The sequence below is a fragment of the Chiloscyllium plagiosum genome, chromosome 41 (genome assembly GCF_004010195.1).
Source record: "Chiloscyllium plagiosum isolate BGI_BamShark_2017 chromosome 41, ASM401019v2, whole genome shotgun sequence".
NCBI classification, from domain to species: Eukaryota; Metazoa; Chordata; class Chondrichthyes; order Orectolobiformes; family Hemiscylliidae; genus Chiloscyllium; species Chiloscyllium plagiosum.
The window spans coordinates 4,852,543-4,875,016 of NC_057750.1; the positions used below are offsets into that span (position 1 = coordinate 4,852,543).

Consider the following 22,474-nt stretch of genomic DNA (forward strand, 5'->3'; position numbering starts at 1 on the left):
AAGCGGAGTTAGCATATCACAAGGTCAGATAAATAGTCAGAAATCAACCCCTCACTGGGGTCACTTTAATGGATGCTTCTGCACAAAGCCTGCTTCTGACATGTGCAGATTGCCAGCAGCTCTGTAGGCCAGGTAAACAAGTCTCCCCCAGTAGCTGTTAATTAGGCAAATACACTTTCATGATCTGTTTGGACCCACTTGCTAGGACTAGAGCCAGCAGTAAGATATCAGTTATCTGCTGGGCCACAAGATGGCAGCCAACTCAGAAGCAACAGGAGGGGGGGGAAACACACACGATTTGCTGCTTTCCACTTAGACTCCCTGTTACTGAATTGGGTCTTGTGGCCCTTGTGGGTAGTGCCCCTGCCTCTTAGTCAGAAGCTCCACATTAGAGTCCCACTCCAGGAGTTGCTGGCAAAGGAAGGTGTGTTCATAGAGTGGGCAAACAGGTTGATCAACCTGCAAACTACAGTATTCTGTCACAGAGCAGCAGGAGAGGCTCCTGTATCATGGAAAGAGAGTTGGAGCCTCCAACATCTCTGCCCACAGCACCAGACTGCAACATGCCTGTAAAACCTACCGACTGTCACAGCAACATGGCCTCCCCAAGTGAACTGTAACACTCCATCTCCGCTACTGTACTAAACTCCCAGTGGGGGAGAGAAAGTCGACGCAGAATGCCTGTCCCTTTGAACTCTCACATCTAAATAAAACTAGGAAGCGCCGGGGAACTCAGCAGGACTGGCAGCATCCGTGCAGAGAAACAGTTAACGTTTTAAGTCTGATAGACCTCTTCATTGGTAACTTCAGTCCTTGAGCTACTCGTGCACTTTCTACTTTTATTTCAGAACTCCCGCACAATGGCTTTATTTTAGGAGAGCATCCAGTTTGTGAGCCATTGGTAAAAACAGGAATAAGATAGTCGACAGTGGTGCTGCCTACCTGTGTGTAACATCGTAACAGCAGTCCCTTGTCCCTTAGCATCCGCATGAAATAATGGGAAACGGTGGGCTGCAGAAGAGATATGTTCATTATTCAAGAAGACAGAAAGCGTAAGGGGAATGTGCTTTGATCAGTTTGCCCCTGTGTTACACTGAAGATTTACGTTCTTAGCTTACGGAGCACTGAGTGAAAGTGCAGTATCCTGACTGCGTTACCAGACCTGGGTGTACAGCGGTTTCTGAAGGTAAGCCTGCGGGTCCAGCAGGCAGCAAAGGAAGCAAATGGTATGGTGACCTTCACAGACATAGAAGCGGCAACTTTTCTTTATTCTTTAACAGGATGAGTGAGGGCGTTTATTGCCCCATCCCTAATTGCTCAGAGGGCAGTTAAGAGTCAACCCTATTGCTATGGGTCTGGAGTCACATGTAGGCCAGACCAGGTAAGGATGGCAGTTTCCTTCCCTAAAGGACATTGGTGAACTAGATGGGTTTTTCCCACAATTGGCAATGGATTTATAATAGTCATTAGATTCTTTATCCAGATATTGGATAAGCACATGGATGGAATAGTGTGTGACGGATAGGCTTCAGGTTGGTTCCACAGGTCGGCGCAACATTGAGGGCCGAAGGGCCTGTACTGCGCTGTAATGCTCTGTGTTCGATATCTATTGAATTTAAATTCCACCTTTGCCGTGGTGGGATTCGAACCTGGACCCCCAGAATATTATCTGGGTCTCTGGATTAACAGGCCAGTGATAATACAAGGGGCTATCACCTCCCTACTAATGTCTTACTGCAATTATGCAGGCCCTTGCTGAGGTCACAGCTGGAATACTGCGTGCAGCCTTGGTTTCCTTATCTGAGGAAGGATGTTCTCCTCATAGAGGGAGTGCAACAAAGATTTGCTCAACTGACTCCTGGGATGATGGGACTGACATATGAGGAGAGGTTGAATCAGTTTGGACTATATTCACTGCAGTTTGGAAAAATGAAGCAGGGGCGATCTCACAGAAAGCTATGAAATTCAAAGAGAATGGGACAGAGCAGTTGCAGGAAGGATGTCCCCAAGTCCAGGGAGACCAGAGCGAGGGGTCAAATCTAAGCATTTAGGACTGAGATAAAGAAACCTTTCCTCACCCAGAGTGATTAGCTGTGGAAATTGTTACCACAGAAAGCAGTCGAGGCTAAAACATTGTATGAACTCAAGGAGTGGTTGGACATAGCACTTGGGGCGAAAGAGATGTGGGGGAAAATGTGGGAACAGGCTACTGAGTTGGATGAGTCGCAGAACAGACTCAAAGGGCCAAATGGCCTACTTCTACTTGTCATTTCTATTCCAGTTAATGAGCAAGAATAAGCCTGGGTTAGTCTGGAAATGGTTCAAGTGGATTCGAAGGGGAGAGTTTGACTGAAATATATTTTGCAAATTCTTACGTACATGACAGCCTTACCTTAAACTGCCCGGGGTACAGCTCCTTCGCCAGTGCAAAGAACGGTTCTGGGTGTTGCTGGAATGTAACAGACCAATGTCATAAACATTAATAAAGTAACATAGGACATCAACTGGCAGTCACAGCCACGTGGGTATTCAATTCCTTACAATGGAGAAACTTTAACTTGCCCTAAGCAGCAAAAGTACAGGGCCAGTCTATAACATCACAATAATTGCTCCATACATCCTCCATTCCCCGAAAACAGAAATTTCCTGAGCATCATCTTCCTTAGATGACAAAGATGTGACAGGAATAATGGGATGGAATGACAGATGCAATACTGTATCTTCATTGGCACACCAGTACATTGCTTTGTATACCAGCAGCTTTTAAAAAAAATTTGCATTGCTTTCACATCATCCGACATCAGAGTCTCAGAGTCGGTGAAATACTTTAGAAGTCACTATTGTAATGCAGGAAATGCAACGCCCAATTTACATAGAACAAGCTCCCACAAATGGTAATGCGATAAGGATCAGATAATCTATTTGTGAGATGTTGACTGAAAGATAAATATTGGCCATGACCCCAAGGGGAATGCCCCAACTCTCCATCAAAAATGCCATGGTGTCTTTTCCCTTCCACTCAAGCCAACAGACATGGCTTCAGTTTTATCTGAAAGACAGTACCTCTGACAGTGTTGTGCTCCCTTGGTAAAGCACTGAAACGTTAGCCTTGACCATCCCAGCCCAGGAACGGGATTGCTCGTTTTGCGGTTTGATACCCACAGGCAGGAGTTTGGGTTCAAGACAGACTTGCCAAATAAAAGGCAAGGTCAAGAGTTGACTCCAGACTTGGGCTTCTTTTGAATGTTGGCAAACATTGCCATCAGTAAGAGTCTTTGGTGTTAGTCAGATATACCAGGTTCTAATCCGACGCTGATATTATGAAGAGACTATTTTCTGAACTCCACCTAACGTTCCTGTTCTACCTTTCTGATGCTGCCCAATCTGTGCTATTAATTACTGATGGGGAGCAGCTCCGTTACATCATCACAAAGTTGCTCCAGGGTCCTCAAGCTATCACACAACATGTGATTCAAACCTGGATCCTGGAGACAAAAGTGCGATCAATTGAGGAATGGCTGACAATGGAAGTCCAAACTATAATGCAAACAACTTGTGTAGATTTAATGTAGCAACACTTTCTGCAGAAATACAAGGAAACATGACTTCAATTCACACAGTGATATTAGGTCAGGTGACCAAAAGCTTAGTCAAGGAGGTAGAGTTTAAGGAGTGTGTGATCAAACATAGCAGTCTATCCTAATGCTTCCCATACATCAACGGGGGAGACACAGCGAGACACAGAGACCGACCGACCGAGAGTTTAACCCAAGGGTCACTGTGCCTCAGATGAGGGAGGAGGTTGAGAAGATGGGACTGTCATGGTAACATCAGCTGGTGCAGTAATTTAACCCATACAGTTGGCATCACAAAACCAGCCGCCCAGCCAACTGAACTAACTAAGCCCCACTGAGGATATAATACCAATCACTTTTTGTAAGGCACCGACAGCTCATCCGTGATCTTCTTGTCTCGCTCAGATACTGTTAACATCCAGGAAAAGCAGCGACAATCACCTTGAAGTAATCAGTTTCAAAGATGGCCTCTGGATAGGGCAGGTTGTATTTCTGAAGGTTGTGATAGAGGCCGGTACCAGGGCTGCGGAAGTCAGGGATCCCTGCCGCTGCACAGGAGAAAGAGAAAACACAGACAAAACATGAAGAAAAATAAAACAAAACCAAAAACCAGAAACTACTGGAATTCTGACTTCCAGCATCAGCAGATCTTTCGCTTTTCTTGAGCAGGTTGGTGCTGTCTCGACACTGAACTGCCTTCAAATTGAAGAATCTCTGATCCGGTGTGAAAATGCAACTTTGATTCTGCGTCAGAACTGTTACCATTACCATCTGGTACATGTGCAAGTGAAGGCACATCCACACTAGTTCTCAGTCAGGCAGTAGCTCAATTTGAAGATTTTTATTCTTGTTTTCAAATCCCTCCTCAGTCTTGCCCACCCTTTTCCTATCTCTGTAGTCTCCGCCAGCTCTGGGAGATCTCTGCACTCCTCCGATTTTGGCTGTTTGTGCATCCTCTGATACTAATCATCTGACTGAAAATAACCCTGAAAGAACTGCAGATGCTGTAAGTCAGAAACGAAAACAGAAATTGCTAGAAAAGCTCAGAAGGTCAGGCAGCGTCTGTGGAGAGAAATCAAAGTTAGTGTTTCGGGTCATACACTCAGATGTACAGCACAGAAACAGACCCTTCGATCCAACCCATCCATGCCAACCAGATATCCTAACCCGATTATTATGGAAACCCTTGTCTGGCCTACATGTGACTCCAGGCTCACAGTGACGTAGTTAACTGCCCTCTGAAATGGTGAGGCAAGCCACTCAGCTCACAGACTATTAGGGATGGGTAACAGGTGCTGCCCTCGCCACAATCCATGGTTTTCTTTTCAATTCACAAAACCCTAGAAATGCAGTCTCAATTCCCTCTCCCCATTAGGAGAGAATAAATCTTCGAAGCCTCTTTTTGGGAGAGACTGGTTTACAGAAAGCCACACACTTACATGTTGATATGCCAGCTCCAACCATGCATATAATCTTCTCACCTGAAAGGAAATTGAATAAAAATCTTAGAGTTCAACCAAGAGTCAACACTTAAAATAATATTCCTTCACTTTTGTCCCTTAAAACGTGAAGAAAAGATTAATAAAGATATGTGGTTAAAGTTATATGAGTGTTATTGTATTGCCTGCTATTGATTGGTTATCACAAAATGGTCCTCCTGTCAAATGGTGCAACTTGAAATGGTAAGGCTGGAATTGCAACTCAGTTCCTGCAGAGTGAGAGTTCATAGTTCATAGTTCGAGGGGAGGCAGTACTGTCACTGGATCAGTCATCCAAAGGCCCGGCTTAAAGTTCTGGGGGAACATAGGTTCGAGTCCCATGCCAAATGGTGAAACTTAAATTCACTAAAATCTGGAATTAAAAGCTGAAATAAAAGGCAACTATTGTCATTAAAAATTCAGCCGGTTCTCCAATCCCTTTTTGGGAAAGAAATCCGTAATCTTTATCCAGAGTCTGGCCTACGTACAACTCCAGACCCACAGCAATGAGGATGGTTCTTAAAAGTCCTTGGAAATGGATCAGAAAGCTCAAACAGTTTCCAGAGGAACGACTGTGATGATACTATGGCTTTAAGAGTGTAGTTTATTCTGTGTTTTTTTGGCCTGGCTTTAAGAGGTGTATTTTGTCATGGTTTTTTTTTGATGAGCAGTTTTAAGACAGAGTCCAAGAGCTGTCAATGTGGGTCCAATAAAATTACCAGCTTGAAGCACCTTGGGCTTTTAAAAAAAATGTTGTAACAATAGAAGCAGCCTGAATGGGTGTGGTTAAGCTCCCACAGAGCCAGTTTGAGTTTTCAGTAGCTGTTGTTGCTAGGTCTTGAAACAGAGCCTGGAAGCAGAGCCTGGAAGCTGCAGGACATCTCTCTCTGCTACTCTCTGTCAGAGATTTCTCATGTTTTTTTTCAAAGATGTGCAGGTTAGGGCGGATTGGTCATGCAAAATTGCACCATAGTATTCAGGTTTGTGTAGGTTAGGTGCATTATTCAGGGGTAAATGTAGGATAGTAGGGTAAGGCAATGAGTCTGGGTGGGTTACACTTCGGACGATTGGTGTGGATTGTTGGGCTGAGGGGCCTGGTTCCACAATGTGGGGATTGTATGATTCTGCTGCTGGAACTACATGGGAGATAATCTATTTTACTGAATTTGCCGTTTGCCAAGGGTGTGTTAATGGAATTTATGGAATGTTACTGCACTGGAGCAGTTACTGTTTAGTAGTTAAATAATCTATTGTTCTGTTAAGTTTTCCACAAGAATGGTTCTTCCAATTCCTTCTTCCCTTTGTTGTATTTTAACAATAATGTATGAATGAAGTGTGTTTTGCTTCAAGCTGGCAGTTTAACCAATCGAACTTCATCCAAAACACAACATCTAGCATCTGCCTTTAAAATAAGAAATCGTGAGGGTCTAGGCTATCTTCTTAATATGTTTTGACTGGGTTTTGTCCATAACACAAGGGATGAGCAATTAATGGCGGCCTAGCCATTGGCACCCACATCCCACGAAGGCAAAAGATAACCAGGGAAATGTCACTAATGCTATCTCCACTGGCTGCTGAAGCTGGGAGCTAGTACCTGACCACACTCTAGAGGCAGAAATGATGCACATTGTAAGAGAGGTCAGTGACAATAAGCTTCACTTCGAGGGCTGGCTGGAGCTTGGGAAATTTAAAACATCAGAGCGACCAAAGAGGTAACTCCTCTGAACTAAGGCAGCAGCACCTCACTGGAAAAAAGTAGAAGGAGCTTTCTTCTTCTCTTCCTCTCTTCTTGTGCCACACGAGGCAGACAAAGCTGCTTCTACAGCTAGACGTTTTTTGGAACAAGTCGCTAGCCCATCATCAGAGGATGTAGTTGAGGAACACCATTTCATATCAAACACAGTTAACCAGGGGACTGTCCTACTTGTACTGCCTGACATGGAAAGACTTACAGGCTGATCAGCTAACTGCCTAGCCATATTACAAATGCACCCCCCATAGTCATCGGCTCCTTGAAGAGGGCCCGATTCCAGAGTTAGAGGCTCAAAGGCCGGGATTTTAATTACTACGTCAGAAAACTAGAGGCAGCTTTACTCAGCATTTACCTTCTCCCAGTCTGACTTGGCTTCCATTTTAAAATTCTTATCCTTGCCTTTGACTTCCTTACCCATCTAGCTTTACAACCATCAAGATTGCTGCACTCCCCAATTCCAGGCTCTTGCGTGATCTCTATATTAATCGCTGTGCCACTGGTGGTCAGGCGTGCTGCAGCCAGCGTCTCAAGTTCTCAAAATCCCGTCAGAAACATCTCCAACTCCCTCTCCTCCTTTAAGATGCTTCAAATCTCTGTGGGTACGCATTTGGTCACCTGTCCTAATGTCTGCCTTCATGGCACAATATCAATATTTGCTTTATATTGTTCCTGCGATGTGTTTTGAGATGTTCATTGCATTAAAAGGGCTATACAAATGCAAGTTATAGCTATTGAAAGTATTCCAATTCATCACTGACATTGGGGATTAGTGCAAAGTCTGCAGAAAAAAAAGCTGTTTTCCCAATTTAAAAAAAACATGAAATACAATCAAAAACCAAATAACATCCTGGTCATAAAATATACTCACGATTTCACTGACAACTTACATTTTTTGTTCAGGATGTATTTTGCTATTCCTTCGATGCTAAGTTCTTCCAAAACCTTATCAGGTTGACGTTCGCGCAGATCGAGTGAACGCGACAACAAGTTCCTCAGAAAATCCACTGCAGAGAAAAGGTCAGAGAGTAAGACATTACAGAATATTCCAGCACAGGAGGAGGCCATTCAGCCCATCACGCCTGGCTCAGCTCTTTGAAAAGGAGAAAGTGAGGACTGCAGATGCTGGAGAGCAGAGTCGAGTATGCGGTGCTGGAAAAACACAGCAGGTCAGGCAGCATCTGAGGGACAGCTCCTCGGATGCTGCCTGACCTGCTGTGCCTTTCCAGCACCACCCTCTCAACTCAGCTGTTTGAAAAGGGCGTTAAATAAGCTTCACTCAGCAGCATCTGTGGCAAGAAATCAGAGTTAATGTTTCAGGTCTGGAGTCCCTTCGTCAGAACCAGTTCTGTGATCCTTCCTGTTTCTGACCTGAAACGTTAACTCTGATATCTCTCCACAGATGCTGCCAGATCTACTGAGCTTTTGCAGCAACTTCTGCTTTTGTTTCAAGTAATCAAGAGTTCATACAAACCTACTTAACCACAAAGTAAATAGGGGAGGAGGAAGATGGCAGTTTAGTGGTATTGTCACTGAATGAGTAATCCAGAGGCCTCAACTAATGGTACAAGGATGTGGGTTCAAATTTTGCCCCAGTAGCTGATGTCACAGTCAGCTCATAAAATGTGGAGTTATAAAGCTAGTTTTGTGGTCACTGTCATTGAAACTATCATTGATTATTGTAAAAGCCCATCTGGCTCACAAGTGTCCTTTATGGAAGGAAATGCATGTCAGGTTTGGAATGTATGAGACTTCAGACCCACAGCGATGTGGTACACTCTGAACTGCCTTGCCTAACCACTCATTTCATTATTAATTTGGGATGGAGTAACAATTGCTGGCCTGGTCTCCATCACCTACAGCACGTGAAAGAATGAAATGAGTCTACCTCCCACCATTCTAAACATAATTAAACAAATTGACTGTCAACTCACTACTGGGGCAGAGGATTGTGCTCAAGAGTTGCCTCTTGTTTTTCCCGAAGTGACGAGCAGCAAAAGGTTCAGTCCCCCCTCGCTAGACTGATTTCATTGATTTCATTGTGTCTAAATAGTCACAGCTCACAAGATTCATGTGACTTTAGCTTGCGACTCCTGGGTTTAACTTGGAGGTGGTGAACAAATCTTGGTGACCACTGGGGCACTGTCCACATCCAATCGTGTTACATCATCGCAATTCACGGCAAAGAAAGTGAGAAACTATCGTTTCAGAATGGTCAATGATAATCCATTATATGCGTCTCTGCCAAGACATAGTGGGGGGGGGGGGTTAAATCATTGAAAGAGGCCATTCAGCCCATTCCGTCAGTGCTGGTTTGTCAAAGATCTAAATAAAATCCAAAAGAACTGCAGATGCTGTAAATCAGGAACAAAAACAGAAAATGCTGGAAAACCTCAGCAGGTCTAGCAGCATCTGTGATGGGGAAATCAGAGTTAACATTTTGAGTCCGGTGGACCCTTCCTCAGAACTGATTTGTAGGTTTTGAAACAGCTTTAGCGCCTGGTTACTAGCCCAGTGACATCCCCACAACACCACCACCTGTGCCATCAGAAGCTGAAGAGAATGTTAGTGACTGGCCCAGCCTGAGAAATAACATGTGGTTCGCCTCAATACAGCAGCTCACTCGTATTGAGTGCTGTATTGACATATTCCAAAAATAAGATGACAGCTTCAGACAGGGTAAGAAGAGAACGGGGGAATAAACAATGATAAATTTGAATAAAATAAAGGTCAGTGAGACACTACTGACAAAGACCATACGTACTTTCAGAAACATGGGATGGCTCACTCGTTTCTCCTTGAGACTCCGAGCTCTGAAAGACAAAGAAAACTGCTGAAAGTTGCTGTCGTAAATTAACTAGAACAATCTATGCTAACCCATCTCTCATACAGGTATTTCTTCCAGAACCCGAAAGTTGCGTTCCTGTGTGACCTTGTGCTATACAAAAATCACGTGATACAAATAGCGTTGGTGACATAATCGTGTTATTGCCAGGAGACTTTAAAAGTCTGCATTTCAGAAAGTGTTCACTATTCATCCAATCATGTTACAGCCAATTTGCATTAACAAAAGATGCGTTGTTGCAGAACTACCTGTACTTACTGTTTCTAACACAGATCTATCTTCCTTTCAATGGCATGACATTAAGCACACAACCTCGCCTACAACTTCAGTGCCATTGGGAAGGTGGGCTGCACTGCTGCAGGAGCTTCCCAACTGGGATGAGACTTTTCATTCGGTCTCGAAGGGGTATAGGAGAGTGCAGAAAAGTGGGGTTGGTGGGGCCATTTGCAGCAAAACATTGTGCAGTAAAAGAAAAGTGCAGTTAGACAGCATATTCCACACCCTCACGACACCATGGAGCACATTTCTGTTATGTGTCTTTGAAATGTAGTCAGTCATGACACAAGTCACCAGATAGCCTATTTAGTTAAGGTGATGGGGTGTTGAGGTATAACCGTTGGCCAGAACACGAGGACAAGAATGCCCCAAAGATTTCTGGCTGTGTGTTTTTATTCATTTGTGGGACGTGGGCATCACTGGCTGGGCCCAGCATTTATTGCCCGTTCCTAGTTGCCCCTTGAGAAGGTGGGGGTGAGCTGCCTTCTTGAACCGCTGCAGTCCGTGTGCTGTAGGTGGACCAGGGATTCCAAGGTTTTGACCTACCGACACCAATGGAGTGGCTACAGAAAGCCTCGTTTACATTAGAAAGTAAGGAATAGGAGCAGGAATGGGCAGTGTGCCTCCACAAGCCTGCTCTGCTATTCAGTTAGATCATGGCTGAATGTTCCATAAGCCTCACCCCCTTCCCTCTCTCTGGAACCTCCTTCAGCCCCACAACCGTCCCGAATCTCTGCACTCCTCTAATCCCGGCCCCTTGAGCATCCTCAATTTTAGCCGCTGCACCATTGATGGCTGAGCCTTCAGCTGCCTGGATCCTGACACTCATCAGTTCTCCATCGCTCTCCTCCTTTAAGGTGCTGCTTTATACTTGGTAATTTGCCCTAATTTCACTTTACCTGCTTGGTATCAATTTGGAATTACCACTGGAGTACACTGACAAGTTTTATTTCTTTAAAATCACCACATCAGATTGTACAAACTTATGACTCAAATCATTGAGCTGTACAACATGGAAAGACACCTTTCGGTCAAACTCATCCATGCCAACCAGATATCCTAAATTAATCTAGTTCCATTTGCCAGCACTTGGCCCATATCCCTCTCAACCCTTCCTATTCATGTAGCTATACAGATGCCTTTTAAAACCAACCCAAAGAAACCCATACATATAAAGAGAAAGCAGGAATCATCAGCAGTGCTTCGTCCGGAGGTTCACTGAAGATGTTACCGAGTATGGTGACAAATCAGCTGAAAGTGAACCTTCCAGCACAGTGAGCAAACCTACATCCAGAGCCTTTTAAATGTTATAATTGTACCAGCCTCCACCACTTCCACTGGCAGCTCATTCCATACACACACCACCCCCTGTGTGAAAAAGTTGTCCTTTAGGTCTGTTTTAAATCTTTCTCCTCTCTCCTCATCTTGTAATTAATCCTGACCCCTAAGATATTCATTGTATTTCAATATATAAACCTATGCCGTCTATCTATTGAAATACAATGAATATTTTAGGGATCAGGATTAATTACAAAATTCTAGAGTCCATAAGCTGCATTCCAGAATAAATTAATATACTGTTTCGGTACCTCACTTCCAGAGTCAGCGCCTGTTTTCGGTTCTGAGGCTAAAGAAAGACAAGAAACACATTTCAGATGAGTATTTTGCATCACAGGTAAATTAAAGGGGTTAAAGGCATACCCACCAGCTTCAGAATAAAAATGAATTGACAGCCTGATTTCTCAATTCACTTGCACAATCACATCAACTGGAACAATACTGGTCCAGAATCACAGAACTGTTCGAGAGCAGGAGGCGGCCATTCAGCCCAACACATCTGCATTGACTTTCCAAATGAGTAATTCACTTAATGCTCACCTTCGCCCTGAACCTCCTTACTTTTCAGCTTACATAATTCCCTGCTGAAAGCCTCGATTGAACCAGTCTCCACCACACTTTCAGGCAGTGCATCCCATACCTCGACCTACAGTCTACAGCACGGAAACAGACCTTTTGATCCAACCAGTCCATGCCGACCTAATCCCAAACTAAACTAGTCCCTCCTGCCTGCTCCTGGTTCATATCTCTCCAAACATTTCTTATTCATGTACTTATCCAAATGTCTTTTAAACGTACAACTGGACGCGTATCCACCATTTCCTCTGGTCGTTCCTTCCACACATGAACCATTCCCTGTGTAAAGAAGTTGCCCCCATGGCATTTTTAAATCTTTCTCTTCTCACCTTAAAAATGTGCCCTCTCGTCTTCAATTCCCACTCTAGGGAAAATACACTAGCCATTAACCTTCCCTAAACCCCTCACGATTTAAAAACCCTCAATAAGGTCACCCCTCAACCTTCTAAACTCCAGTGAAAGAAGTTCGAGCCAATCAAACTTCTCCTTATAACTCAAACCTTCCGTTCCCAGCACCCACTTAGTAAATCTTCTCTGAACTCTCTCCAGTTTAATAATATCCTTCCTAAAACAGGGCGACCAGAGCTGGACACTGTACTCCAGAGGAGGCCTCACCGACAATCTCAACATGACGTCCTACACACTATACTCAAAGGTCTGAGCAATGAAGGCAAGTGTGCTAAATGCCTTCTTAGCCAGCCTGTCTACTTGGTCAAACATGCTTTTTCTCATATCACATTTGCTTCTTTTGCAAATGGCTTTAAACCATTGCCCTCTCATCTCAGTCCGTTCATTAGAGCCAACAGTTTTTTCCTATGAACGCTGTTCAGATCCCTGACGATTCAAACATCTCAATCAGATCTCCTGTCAGCCTTCTCTTCTCCAAGTAAAACAGTCTGAAACTTCGCCAACCTATCCACAGAACTGAAGTGAAAAACGACACTTCTGTCTCTTTTGGAAAATAACACAATTTCCTCCCTCCCAACCAAACCTTCAAAAATGGTAAGAAAAGCAGGATATCCTGAAGAGGATCAGTGGAGAGACAAAATAGTTAACATTTCAAACTATAGGAACAGAAATAGGCCATTCGGCCCCTCAAGCCTGTTCTATCATTCAGTATTGTTACGGAGTGTTCTCCGTAACCCTGGATTCCTCTACTGATCAAAAACTAATCTATTTCAGCCTTAAATGATATGATTTATTAACAAAAACCATGCCACAAAAGTCCTACTGTTCCAAATAAATCACATTGGACTCAGAACATTAACACTGTTTTTCTCTCTCCTCAGATGCTGCAGACCTGATGAGTTTCTCCAGCAATTTCTGCTTTCATTTAATCTTTCATGTATCTGCAGCACTTGGCTGTTATTTGAGTGGTGATGGGGCAACTGAAGAAAGAACAGATCAGACCAGAGGAAATATACAATGGGATAAACGAGACTCATTACCAAAGGTTAGTTTACAAAAAGGTAAAAAAAAAAATAGGTTTGATGCAGAGGTAACGTCCTGGAATTGTTGGAACTCAATATGGAGACAGGAAGACTGTAAATTTTCTCATCCAATTCCTAAATCATATTCTCATTGTTGTGATTATAGCATTATTACAGCACAGGAGCAAGACATCTGGCCCATTGAATCTATGAAGAATTTACACTGGCTAACACGAGGAAAACAAGAGGTGGCCAAGGGCAGAGACTGGGCTGGACAGGAAAATTAACTAATGGAACAGAAGTACTTCTAACACAAAAAGAAAAACACTGTGAATGCTGGAAATCTGAAATATAAACTAAACATCATGCTGGAAAAGCATGATGAACAGCATTGATGATGAGACAGAAGAGAGCATAAAGACTTAACACTTCCCAGATATCCTGATCTGAAGTGGATGATTTATCTCCAATTTCTAAAAGCTAACATGCAGGCACAGCAAGCTATTAGGAAGATAAATGGTTTGTTGGCATTCATCTCAAGGGGATTGGAGGACAAAAGTAAAAGTAGCCTTGCAACAGTTGTATAGTGATTTGGTGAGACCTCACCAGTAGTACTGTGCACAGTTTTGGTTGCCTGAATTAAGGCAATATACACTTGCCATAGAGGCAGCACAACTGAGGACTCCCAGATTAACCACAGGATGGCGGCATTGTTTGATAAGGAGGGACGAAAGTGGCTGGATCTGTATTGCTGAAGAGTTCTGAAAAATAAGAGATACCTACGTTGAAGCCTACACAGGGACAGGCTGGTAATGACATACCTAAAGCCTGGGAACATTAGCATGTGATAATGGGCAAGCCATTTAGGACTGAGGTGAAGAGGAATTTCTTCACTGAGACAATGGTGATTTTTTGGGGGGATTCTGTACCCCTAAAGAATGTGGAAGCTCAGCCATTGGGTTCTGAAGGAGGAGATGAAACATTAACATTGTTCTCTCTCCACTTCAAGGCCTGTTGAGTTTCTCCAGAAATGTCTTTGTCTCAATCTTTGAGCAGTTTCAAGAATGAAATAGACAGGTTTATAGAGTGTAGGGTCATTGAGTGATGGAGATATGGTTGGAAAGTGACGTTATCACAAGAGATCAGCCGTGGTCTCAGACTGACAGAGCTGGTTCAATGGGTGGAATCCATTCTTCTCCTGTTTGCTCTGGGGTAAACAGCCTTCTCCTTGTGACAACATGCATCACGGCCTCCTCCCTACTGACTCCTCCCCAGTGACTGTGAGGTCTAATGTCCCCTCCCCAGTGACTGTGGGGTCTAATGTCCCCTCCCCAGTGACTATCGCCTCCAACATCCCCTCCCCAGTAACTATGGGCTCCAACGTCCCCTCCCCAGTGACTGTGGGGTCTAATGTCCCCTCCCTAGTGACTATCGGCTCCAACGTCCCCCCCCTGACTTCTGTGGGGTCTAACGTCCCCTCCCCAGTGACTGTGGGGTCTAATGTCCCCTCCCCAGTGACTGTGGGGTCTAATGTCCCCTCCCCAGTGACTGTGGGGTCTAATGTCCCCTCCCCAGTGACTGTGGGGTCTAATGTCCCCTCCCCAGTGACTGTGGGGTCTAATGTCCCCTCCCCAGTGACTGTGGGGTCTAATGTCCCCTCCCCAGTGACTGTGGGGTCTAATGTCCCCTCCCCAGTGACTGTGGGGTCTAATGTCCCCTCCCCAGTGACTGTGGGGTCTAATGTCCCCTCCCCAGTGACTGTGGGGTCTAATGTCCCCTCCCCAGTGACTGTGGGGTCTAATGTCCCCTCCCCAGTGACTGTGGGGTCTAATGTCCCCTCCCCAGTGACTGTGGGGTCTAATGTCCCCTCCCCAGTGACTGTGGGGTCTAATGTCCCCTCCCCAGTGACTGTGGGGTCTAATGTCCCCTCCCCAGTGACTGTGGGGTCTAATGTCCCCTCCCCAGTGACTGTGGGGTCTAATGTCCCCCTCCCCAGTGACTGTGGGCTACTCTGCTATCAGCCATTTCAATTCGCCCCTGGAAGGAAGTTGTGGTCATGTCCAGCCTCCTTGCTCCTTTGATTGGCTCAAACGAACCGGAAGACGGCCGCAACCTCGCGTCCATTGGGCTAGAGCGACCGTCAATCAGGTTCCGCCCGGCTCCATGGAGACGGACCAGAGGCGGCTGTTTGTCCGGGGGCGGCCCGTGCCTCCCCCGCACAGACACTGACAGAGGCCGCAAGCGCCCTCACGCTGCGGGCCTCCGGCCGCCTTTCACCTTTCGGTTCCGACATCGGCAATGTCTCTCTCTCTCTTCCCGCCGCCGCCGCCTTCGTCTCCCCTCCTAAACTGTTCGACCCCCAAATACTTCCGGGCGGAGGGACGTGGAACCCGAGGAAAGGTTCCGCCCTATGGGTTGGTGTGGTACAGTTGGATGCTGTGCTGGGACCTGACCCTGGTGGCTATGTCCATCCGGTCGATAAGGAAGAGGACAGAGATAAAGATTATAAAGAATACAACGGCTGCGTTAGAGAAAACAATCATAACGTCCATGAGATGGGGGGGGGGGGGAAGAAAGCCTAGTGGCACCAGTTTTTTTCACACATTGAAACATCTTGGCAATGCCTAACCTGGGGGTGAGAAGTGATGGCACAATTAGAATTGTGACCTAGTCCCTGCATCTCTGCTCAGGAGGGTGTTGGGGGATGGCCTTAGTTCCAAAATTACCAACATCAAGGAAAATGCATATAATCAGCAAGAGAATCCCATTTTCCGAATCCTAAACAGCTTACCATTAGAATCCCTACAGTGTGGAAGCAGGCCAATAGAAACATTGAAGATTGCAGCAGGAGGAGGCCATTCGTCATGATCACTTATGATCGTCCAAATCAATCGTCTAATCCTGCTTTCTCCCCATGACCTTTGATCCCATCACCCTAAGTGGTAGAAGTAGCCACCTCTTGAATACGTTCAATGCTTTGACATCAACGACTTCCTGTAGTATTGAATTCCACAGGCTACCACTCTCTTGGTGAAGAAATGTCTCCTCATCTCCATCCTAAATAATTCACTCCTAATCCTCAGTGTGACTCCATTCAGCCCAGCAAGTCTACACTGACGCTCTACAGGATTGAAGACCATCCTATCCTGTAAGCCGCCTCCTCGACCTAACCTTTCTTCCTTCCCACCTATCCACTCCACTGACTTATCACAATAAGTTCCTACTTGCATCCACCTATCACTGTCCCACATAACTTACCCCTCCACCCCACCAGCCTCCTCTGAACTCCTTCCCTATCCCCTATTCCGAAACGTCGGCTTCTCCTCCTCCTGACGCTGTCAAGCTTGCTGTGTTCTTCCAGCCTCCTGTTTGTCTGCATTTCTCATGGCTAATCCACCTAGGCTGCACATTCCTGGACAGTATGGGGCTATTTAGCATAGCAATCCACCCTAAACTGCACATCTTTGGATTGTGGGAGGAAACCAGAGCACCCGAAGGAAACCCACGCAGACACGGGGAGAACATACAAACTCCACACAGACAGTCACCCAAGGCTGGAATCGAAGCTGCATTCCTGGAGCTGTGAGGCAGCAATGCTAACCACTGACACCTAGTTTTGGATTCTCCTACCCTGGGGAAAAGACCTTGTCTATTTACCTTATACATACCCCTCCTGATTTTATAAACCTGCCAATGCTCCAACCTATTCAGCCTCTCCCTGTAGCTCAAACTCTCCAACTCTTGCAATATCCTTGTAAATCTTTTCTAAACCCTTTCAAGTCTCCGATTGAAAATTTGGCATTGAGCGCCATGGACCCGGTTTGATTCCAGCCTGGGGTAACTGTCTCTGTGCAGTTTGCACATTCTCCATGTGTCTGCGTAGGTTTCCTTTGGGTGCTCTGATTTTTCCCACAGTCCATAGTTGTGCAGGTTAGGGTAGATTGGCTGTGGTAAGTTAAGGATTATATAATAGGGAGTTGGATCTGGATGGTATGCCATTTGGAGGGTCAATGTAGACCCAATGGGTTTAATGCCCTGCTTCCACACTGTGGGGATTCGGAGGTGGTTTTTATCGTAGTGAGGCATAAATTACCCGTGATAACGCGGTAACTCCACTCCTTCTTTGCAATGCGATTCAATCTTTTACGTCCACTTGTGAGGTGAATGTGTTGGGGATCTTGATTGGTCTTTAATGATCCGCTAGTATCCACAGAAAGAGGATTTCAGATATTTAGTGTAGCTTGCAGCATTTCTCCCTCTTTAATTGGCTGTATAGTTGATGGCCATGCCCAAAACTCTGGGATTTATATAATTCCAAACTTCTTTCCCTCTGCAGAGAGATCTAAAATCTCTCGCCTTGATCAACCATTGGATAATTGCTATAGTGTGCATTGGCTTGGGTCGAATTTCAAACCACAATGATTACAGTTCAAAAGGAAGTCATTCAGCCTATCAAATCTGGTCTTCTCCCCACAAGCCTGCACTTTCTACCATTTCCAATAACAGTCTAGATCCCTTTGGATTACCTCAGTGGAATCTGCCTCCACCACCCGCGCAGCCAGTGCATTCCAGAACCTCACCATATGATGCCTAGAAAAGCATTTTCTAATATTCCTTTCTTTTGCCAAATACTTTAAATCTGTGCCCCCTCTTGTTCTCAATCCTTCTGCAAATAGGCACAGTTTCTCCCCATCTCCAGAGACCAATAAAGGTTTACAGAACAGAAAAAGGCTCAGCCCATCAAGTCTGCACCTATCAAAAATAAAATCACCTCACTGTTCTGCCTCTAACCCTCCCCTTACAGACAGTGTGTTCAAGATACCACCACCCTCTTGGTGAAATTAGTTTTTCCTCAGATCTCCTCTCAATCTTCTGCCCCTTCCCTTAAGTCAATGCTCCCGGGTCATTGATCTCTCCACCAAAGTTCCTCCTGACTACCCTTTCATAATTCGACACATTAATCATGTCTCCTCTCAATCTCCACTGTTCCAATCAATTGAATCTCTTCTTAACTGAAATAATCCATCGTAGGCCACACCCATTTGCGAGTACTGAGATCTGAAACAATACAGAATTGCTAGAGAAATCTAGCAGATCTGGCAGCATTGGTGTAGAGAGAAACAGAGTTAACATACAGAGTCCAAGTGATCCTACTTCTGGTAAAACCCTGTTTCTGGTAAATGGCAGTGACGTAGTTCCTGAACCTAGGTCTTGACCACTCTTTCCACTTGTTTCTTTTCTATTTTTCCTCTCCTTTTTCTTGTTAATTTTACCTCTTTTACTTTATTTTCCTCTCATTGAAGAGCTCTGTTGCAGCAGCAGGTAAGCCCAGTGTGAACTCGAGGGCTGGGCATCTTGGCAATCTCTGTATCACCGAGACAGTCCTACCACCGACTCATGACGGTTGTGACAGAGGAAAGTTTGGGTTCCTGTCCAATGCATGCTCATGGACACAGTGGCGGAGGGGTGTTTGGGCCCAGTACGGGACCCATCGACAGCGGCTTCATCGGCGAGGTAGGCCTGAAGTGGAGTGAACTTTGGGCCGGTGCAGTTCCTGGCAGCATCAGTGGCATCTGCATCAGAGAATTCCAATAGTGTGGAGCAGGCCATTCAGCCCAACAAGTCCACAATGACCCTCTGAAGAGCATCCCACCCAGACTCACCCCTGCACCCTATCCCTGTAACCGTGCACATCTTTGGACTGTGGGAGGAAACTGGAGCGCTCAGAGGAAGCCCACGCAGACATGGGGAGAAGGTGCAAACTCCATGCAGACTGTAGCCCCAGTCCTGATGAAGGGTCCTGCCCGAAACATCGACTCCTCCTGTTCTTCTGATGCTGCCTGAGCCCCAGTGCTTTTTCCAGCTCCACATTTTACTGACTCTGACTTTCCCTCAGTCTCCAAGTGATGTCACATCCCTCCCATACAGTAGTTTCTAATAACTCCTACCTGTGGACTTGAGTCTCCTAGCTCAGAGGTAGGGACACTACCACTGCACCACAGGAGATCCTGCACCCATAACAGGTTTAGATGTTTCTTGTCCACGAATTCAAAGATAAATGTTCCAGACCTCTGGTGCAGAAGGGGCCTTTTTCCCCATTGACTCTGTACAGCTCATTAAAAAAACTTCGGCCGACTTTAATTCATTCCAATGTGATCCTTTTAATGCTTAAGGGAAGCAGTACACACAGGACGCCCCGCCTATCCCTTGCTGTGATTGGTCTGTCTGCTCGCACAGGCGTGGATCCGATTGGTTCCGGGTCCTGTCAATCATTATGCGTCATTCGTCTGCTCCCCGAGGCGGCGCCATCTTGTTTCCTCGAACTACCGCCCCGCGGGTTAATTCGCTTCGGGCGCTTTAAAGAAACATCCAGGATCGCGGCTTTTATTAACTTTAAACTGTTGGATAGCGGTTTTCGTTTACTCGGTACGCCCCCACCCACTCCGCTTCGCTTCGCTCCGCTCTCGTCCCGCGGTGAAATTATGTCCCCTCTCGCGACGTTTCCGGTCCACACCCCACCCGCTCCCGAAGGCCTTCCGGGTAGCGCATGAGGCCGAAGAGCAAGGTTCCTACCTAGAGTACAGCCTGAGGTTCTCTCTTGGTATGGGTTGGCTGGCATATTTCAACAGGTCAATAACATACCGGATAATGAAGTAGAGGATTAAGTAAACAATCAGCGAGATGGCGATCATTGCTGCTGCCCCTTGAAAATAGAAGCAGAACAATGGCAATCCTTACATTTGTCAGAATTGGTGGCCTAATTTGCTTCCCAAATCCTCTTGAAGTCATGGTTGAGCTAAGCCTTGAGAAGGTTGACCTGATGAAGGAGCTGCGCTCCTAAAGCTAGTGCTTCCACATAAACCTGTTGGACTATAACCTGGTGTTGTGTGATTTTTAACCTTGAGGAGATTACGCTTCAGTGACTGAGTTGGGCCCCATATTTTGAGAAGCATATATTAGCTTTGGAGGGAGTGTGTTGCAGGTTGACCACATTGATCCCTGGATTCCCAACAGGAATACTGTCCAGTTTTGGTCGCCCTGTTATAGAAACATAGAAGATAGGAGCAGGATGAGGCCATTCAGCCCTTCAAGTCTGCTCCTCCATACATCATAATCATGGCTAATGGTCCAAACTCACAGCCTAATCCTGCTTTCTCCCCATAACCTTTGATCCCATTTGCCCCCACGTGCTACATCTAACCACTTGAATGCATTCAATGTTTTGGCATCAATTTACATCCCATGGTAATGAATTCCATGGCTCACCACTCTTTGGTGAAGAAATGCAAAGGATATTATTAAAGCTGGAGAGGGTTCAGAAGAGATTTACCAGGTTGTTGCCAGGTATGAAAGGTTTGAGTTATAAAGAAAGGCTGAGACTTTTTTTTTACTGGAGTGTAGAAGGTTGAGAGGTAACCTTGTAGAGGTTTATAAGATAATGAAGGGTCTAGATAGAGTTAGTGGCAGTTGTCTTTTCCCTAGGATGGAGGCTTTCAAGACCAGGAGGCACATTTTTAAGGGGAGAGGACAGAGATTTTAAAAAGGCATGGGGCACAAAGGGTGGTTCACGTGTGGAATAAATTTCCCGAGAAAGTGGTGGATGCAGGTGCAAATACAATGTTTAAAAGACATATGAATAGATTCAGGAATCAATAAGGTTTGGAGGGATATGGGCCAGGATCAGACAGATGGGACTAGTTCAGTTTGGGATTATGTTCAGTGTGGATTTGTTGGATTGAAGAATCTGTTTTCATGCTGTATGATTCTATGACTGTGTGAGTTTTTATCTTCTGGAAATGCCATTGTTGTGTCCCCCTATTAAATGCCCTCTGGAAATCTACAGTGCATTCACCAATCCCCCATTATCAACAGCATGTGTTACCTCATCAAAGAAGTCCCCACAGATTGAACAAGGATGATTTCCTTTTCACCACACCATGTTGGTTCTGCCTAATTACTCTTAACCTATCTAAGTGCCCTGTTATAATATAGAGATATAGAGACATAGAGTCATAAACATGTATAGCACAGAAACAGACCCTTCAGTCCAACCCGTCCATGCAGACCAAATATCTTTACTAATACCTTCTAAGATTTTCTGTATGGCAGCTATTAAATGGCCTGTAGCTTCCAGCTTTCTGTCTTCCTATCTTATTGAATAAAGAATCACATTGGTTGTTTTCCAAGCAGGTATTATGAGGTTAAAAACAAACGTGGCTTAAAAGAATATAAGTTTGGCAAGCACCAGTGGTTAAATTTGTAGGTGGCACAGTGGTTAGCACTGCTGCATCACAGCGCCTGAGACCCGGGTTCAATTCCCACCTCAGGCGACTGACTGTGTGGAGTTTGCACGTTCTCCCCGTGTCTGCGTGGGTTTCCTTCGGGTGCTCCGATTTCCTCCCACCGTTCAGAGATGTGCATGTCAGGTGAATTGGCCATACTAAATTGCCCGTAGTGTTAGGTAAGGGGTAAATGTAGGAGTATGGGTGGGTTGCACTTCAGCGTGTCGGTGTAATGTAATCTAATCTAATAAAAAAAAATAGAGTCCGATACGGCTCTTTAGAACTCAGGTGGATCTCCCCACAGATGCTGCCAGACCTACTGAGTTTCTCCAGAACTTTCTGCTTCTATTTCAGACCTCTAACACCGACAGTTCTTTACTTTAAAATTAAGGTACTCTGATAAATGAGGTTAAGGCAGATAAATTAAGTCAGGTCACAGATGAGATCTCGAATTAACAGAACAGGCTGAAAGGGCTGAATGAAAACTGTGAAAACCCCTGCCGACTTCTCATGAAGTTTACTCTGTTTGTTTATCGATGTTGGTTTGGAGCTTGGGGTGGGGAGCTAAAGATGACTTTTGGACTGGGGCTAACAGTTTGTGTTCAAAGCAAAACAGATCAACCAAACTTGATTTATGAGGCCAGACCTGGGAAGTTAATTGCAGGCTGGCTCCTGATCAAAAGATTCTGCAGATGCTTCATCACCAGGAAACAGCCTTACGTTTAAACAGCAGAAGTGTAAAGTTATTAACAAGGTCAGTATTTGGGAATGGGTTCCAGCAGGTCTGGAAGGATCCTTCTGTTCAAGCAGATGGCAGATTTTGAATGATAACTGAAATGTCATGGAAGAGATCATCAATCTTCATGGAATGTTCAGACTTTAAACTAGGTTTTCTATGGAGAAAAAGAAGAGTATCTGGCTAAT

General features: G+C 45.2%; 1 protein-coding gene across 6 annotated transcripts in view; it reads right to left on the reverse strand.

Annotated features, from left to right (window-relative positions):
• The window catches only part of sirt2 (sirtuin 2 (silent mating type information regulation 2, homolog) 2 (S. cerevisiae)), a 45,952-nt gene that overhangs the window by 13,663 nt on the left and 9,815 nt on the right, over positions 1-22,474 (reverse strand). The window contains exons 1-8 of one of the 6 annotated variants that reach the window (XM_043680794.1): positions 19,217-19,381; positions 11,514-11,551; positions 9,568-9,616; positions 7,694-7,810; positions 5,015-5,056; positions 4,017-4,123; positions 2,393-2,449; positions 943-1,011 (exon numbers count right to left, since the gene is read on the reverse strand). In XM_043680794.1, the coding sequence (XP_043536729.1) occupies positions 943-1,011; positions 2,393-2,449; positions 4,017-4,123; positions 5,015-5,056; positions 7,694-7,810; position 9,568 (393 nt within the window). In that variant the 5' untranslated portion in view covers positions 9,569-9,616; positions 11,514-11,551; positions 19,217-19,381. Of the gene's footprint in view, positions 1-942; positions 1,012-2,392; positions 2,450-4,016; positions 4,124-5,014; positions 5,057-7,693; positions 7,811-9,567; positions 9,617-11,513; positions 11,552-13,138; positions 13,740-14,432; positions 14,534-15,545; positions 15,615-17,361; positions 17,491-19,216; positions 19,382-22,474 lie in introns of those variants that run through there. The other 5 variants (XM_043680795.1, XM_043680793.1, XM_043680792.1 and 2 more) reach the window with 5 other exon arrangements.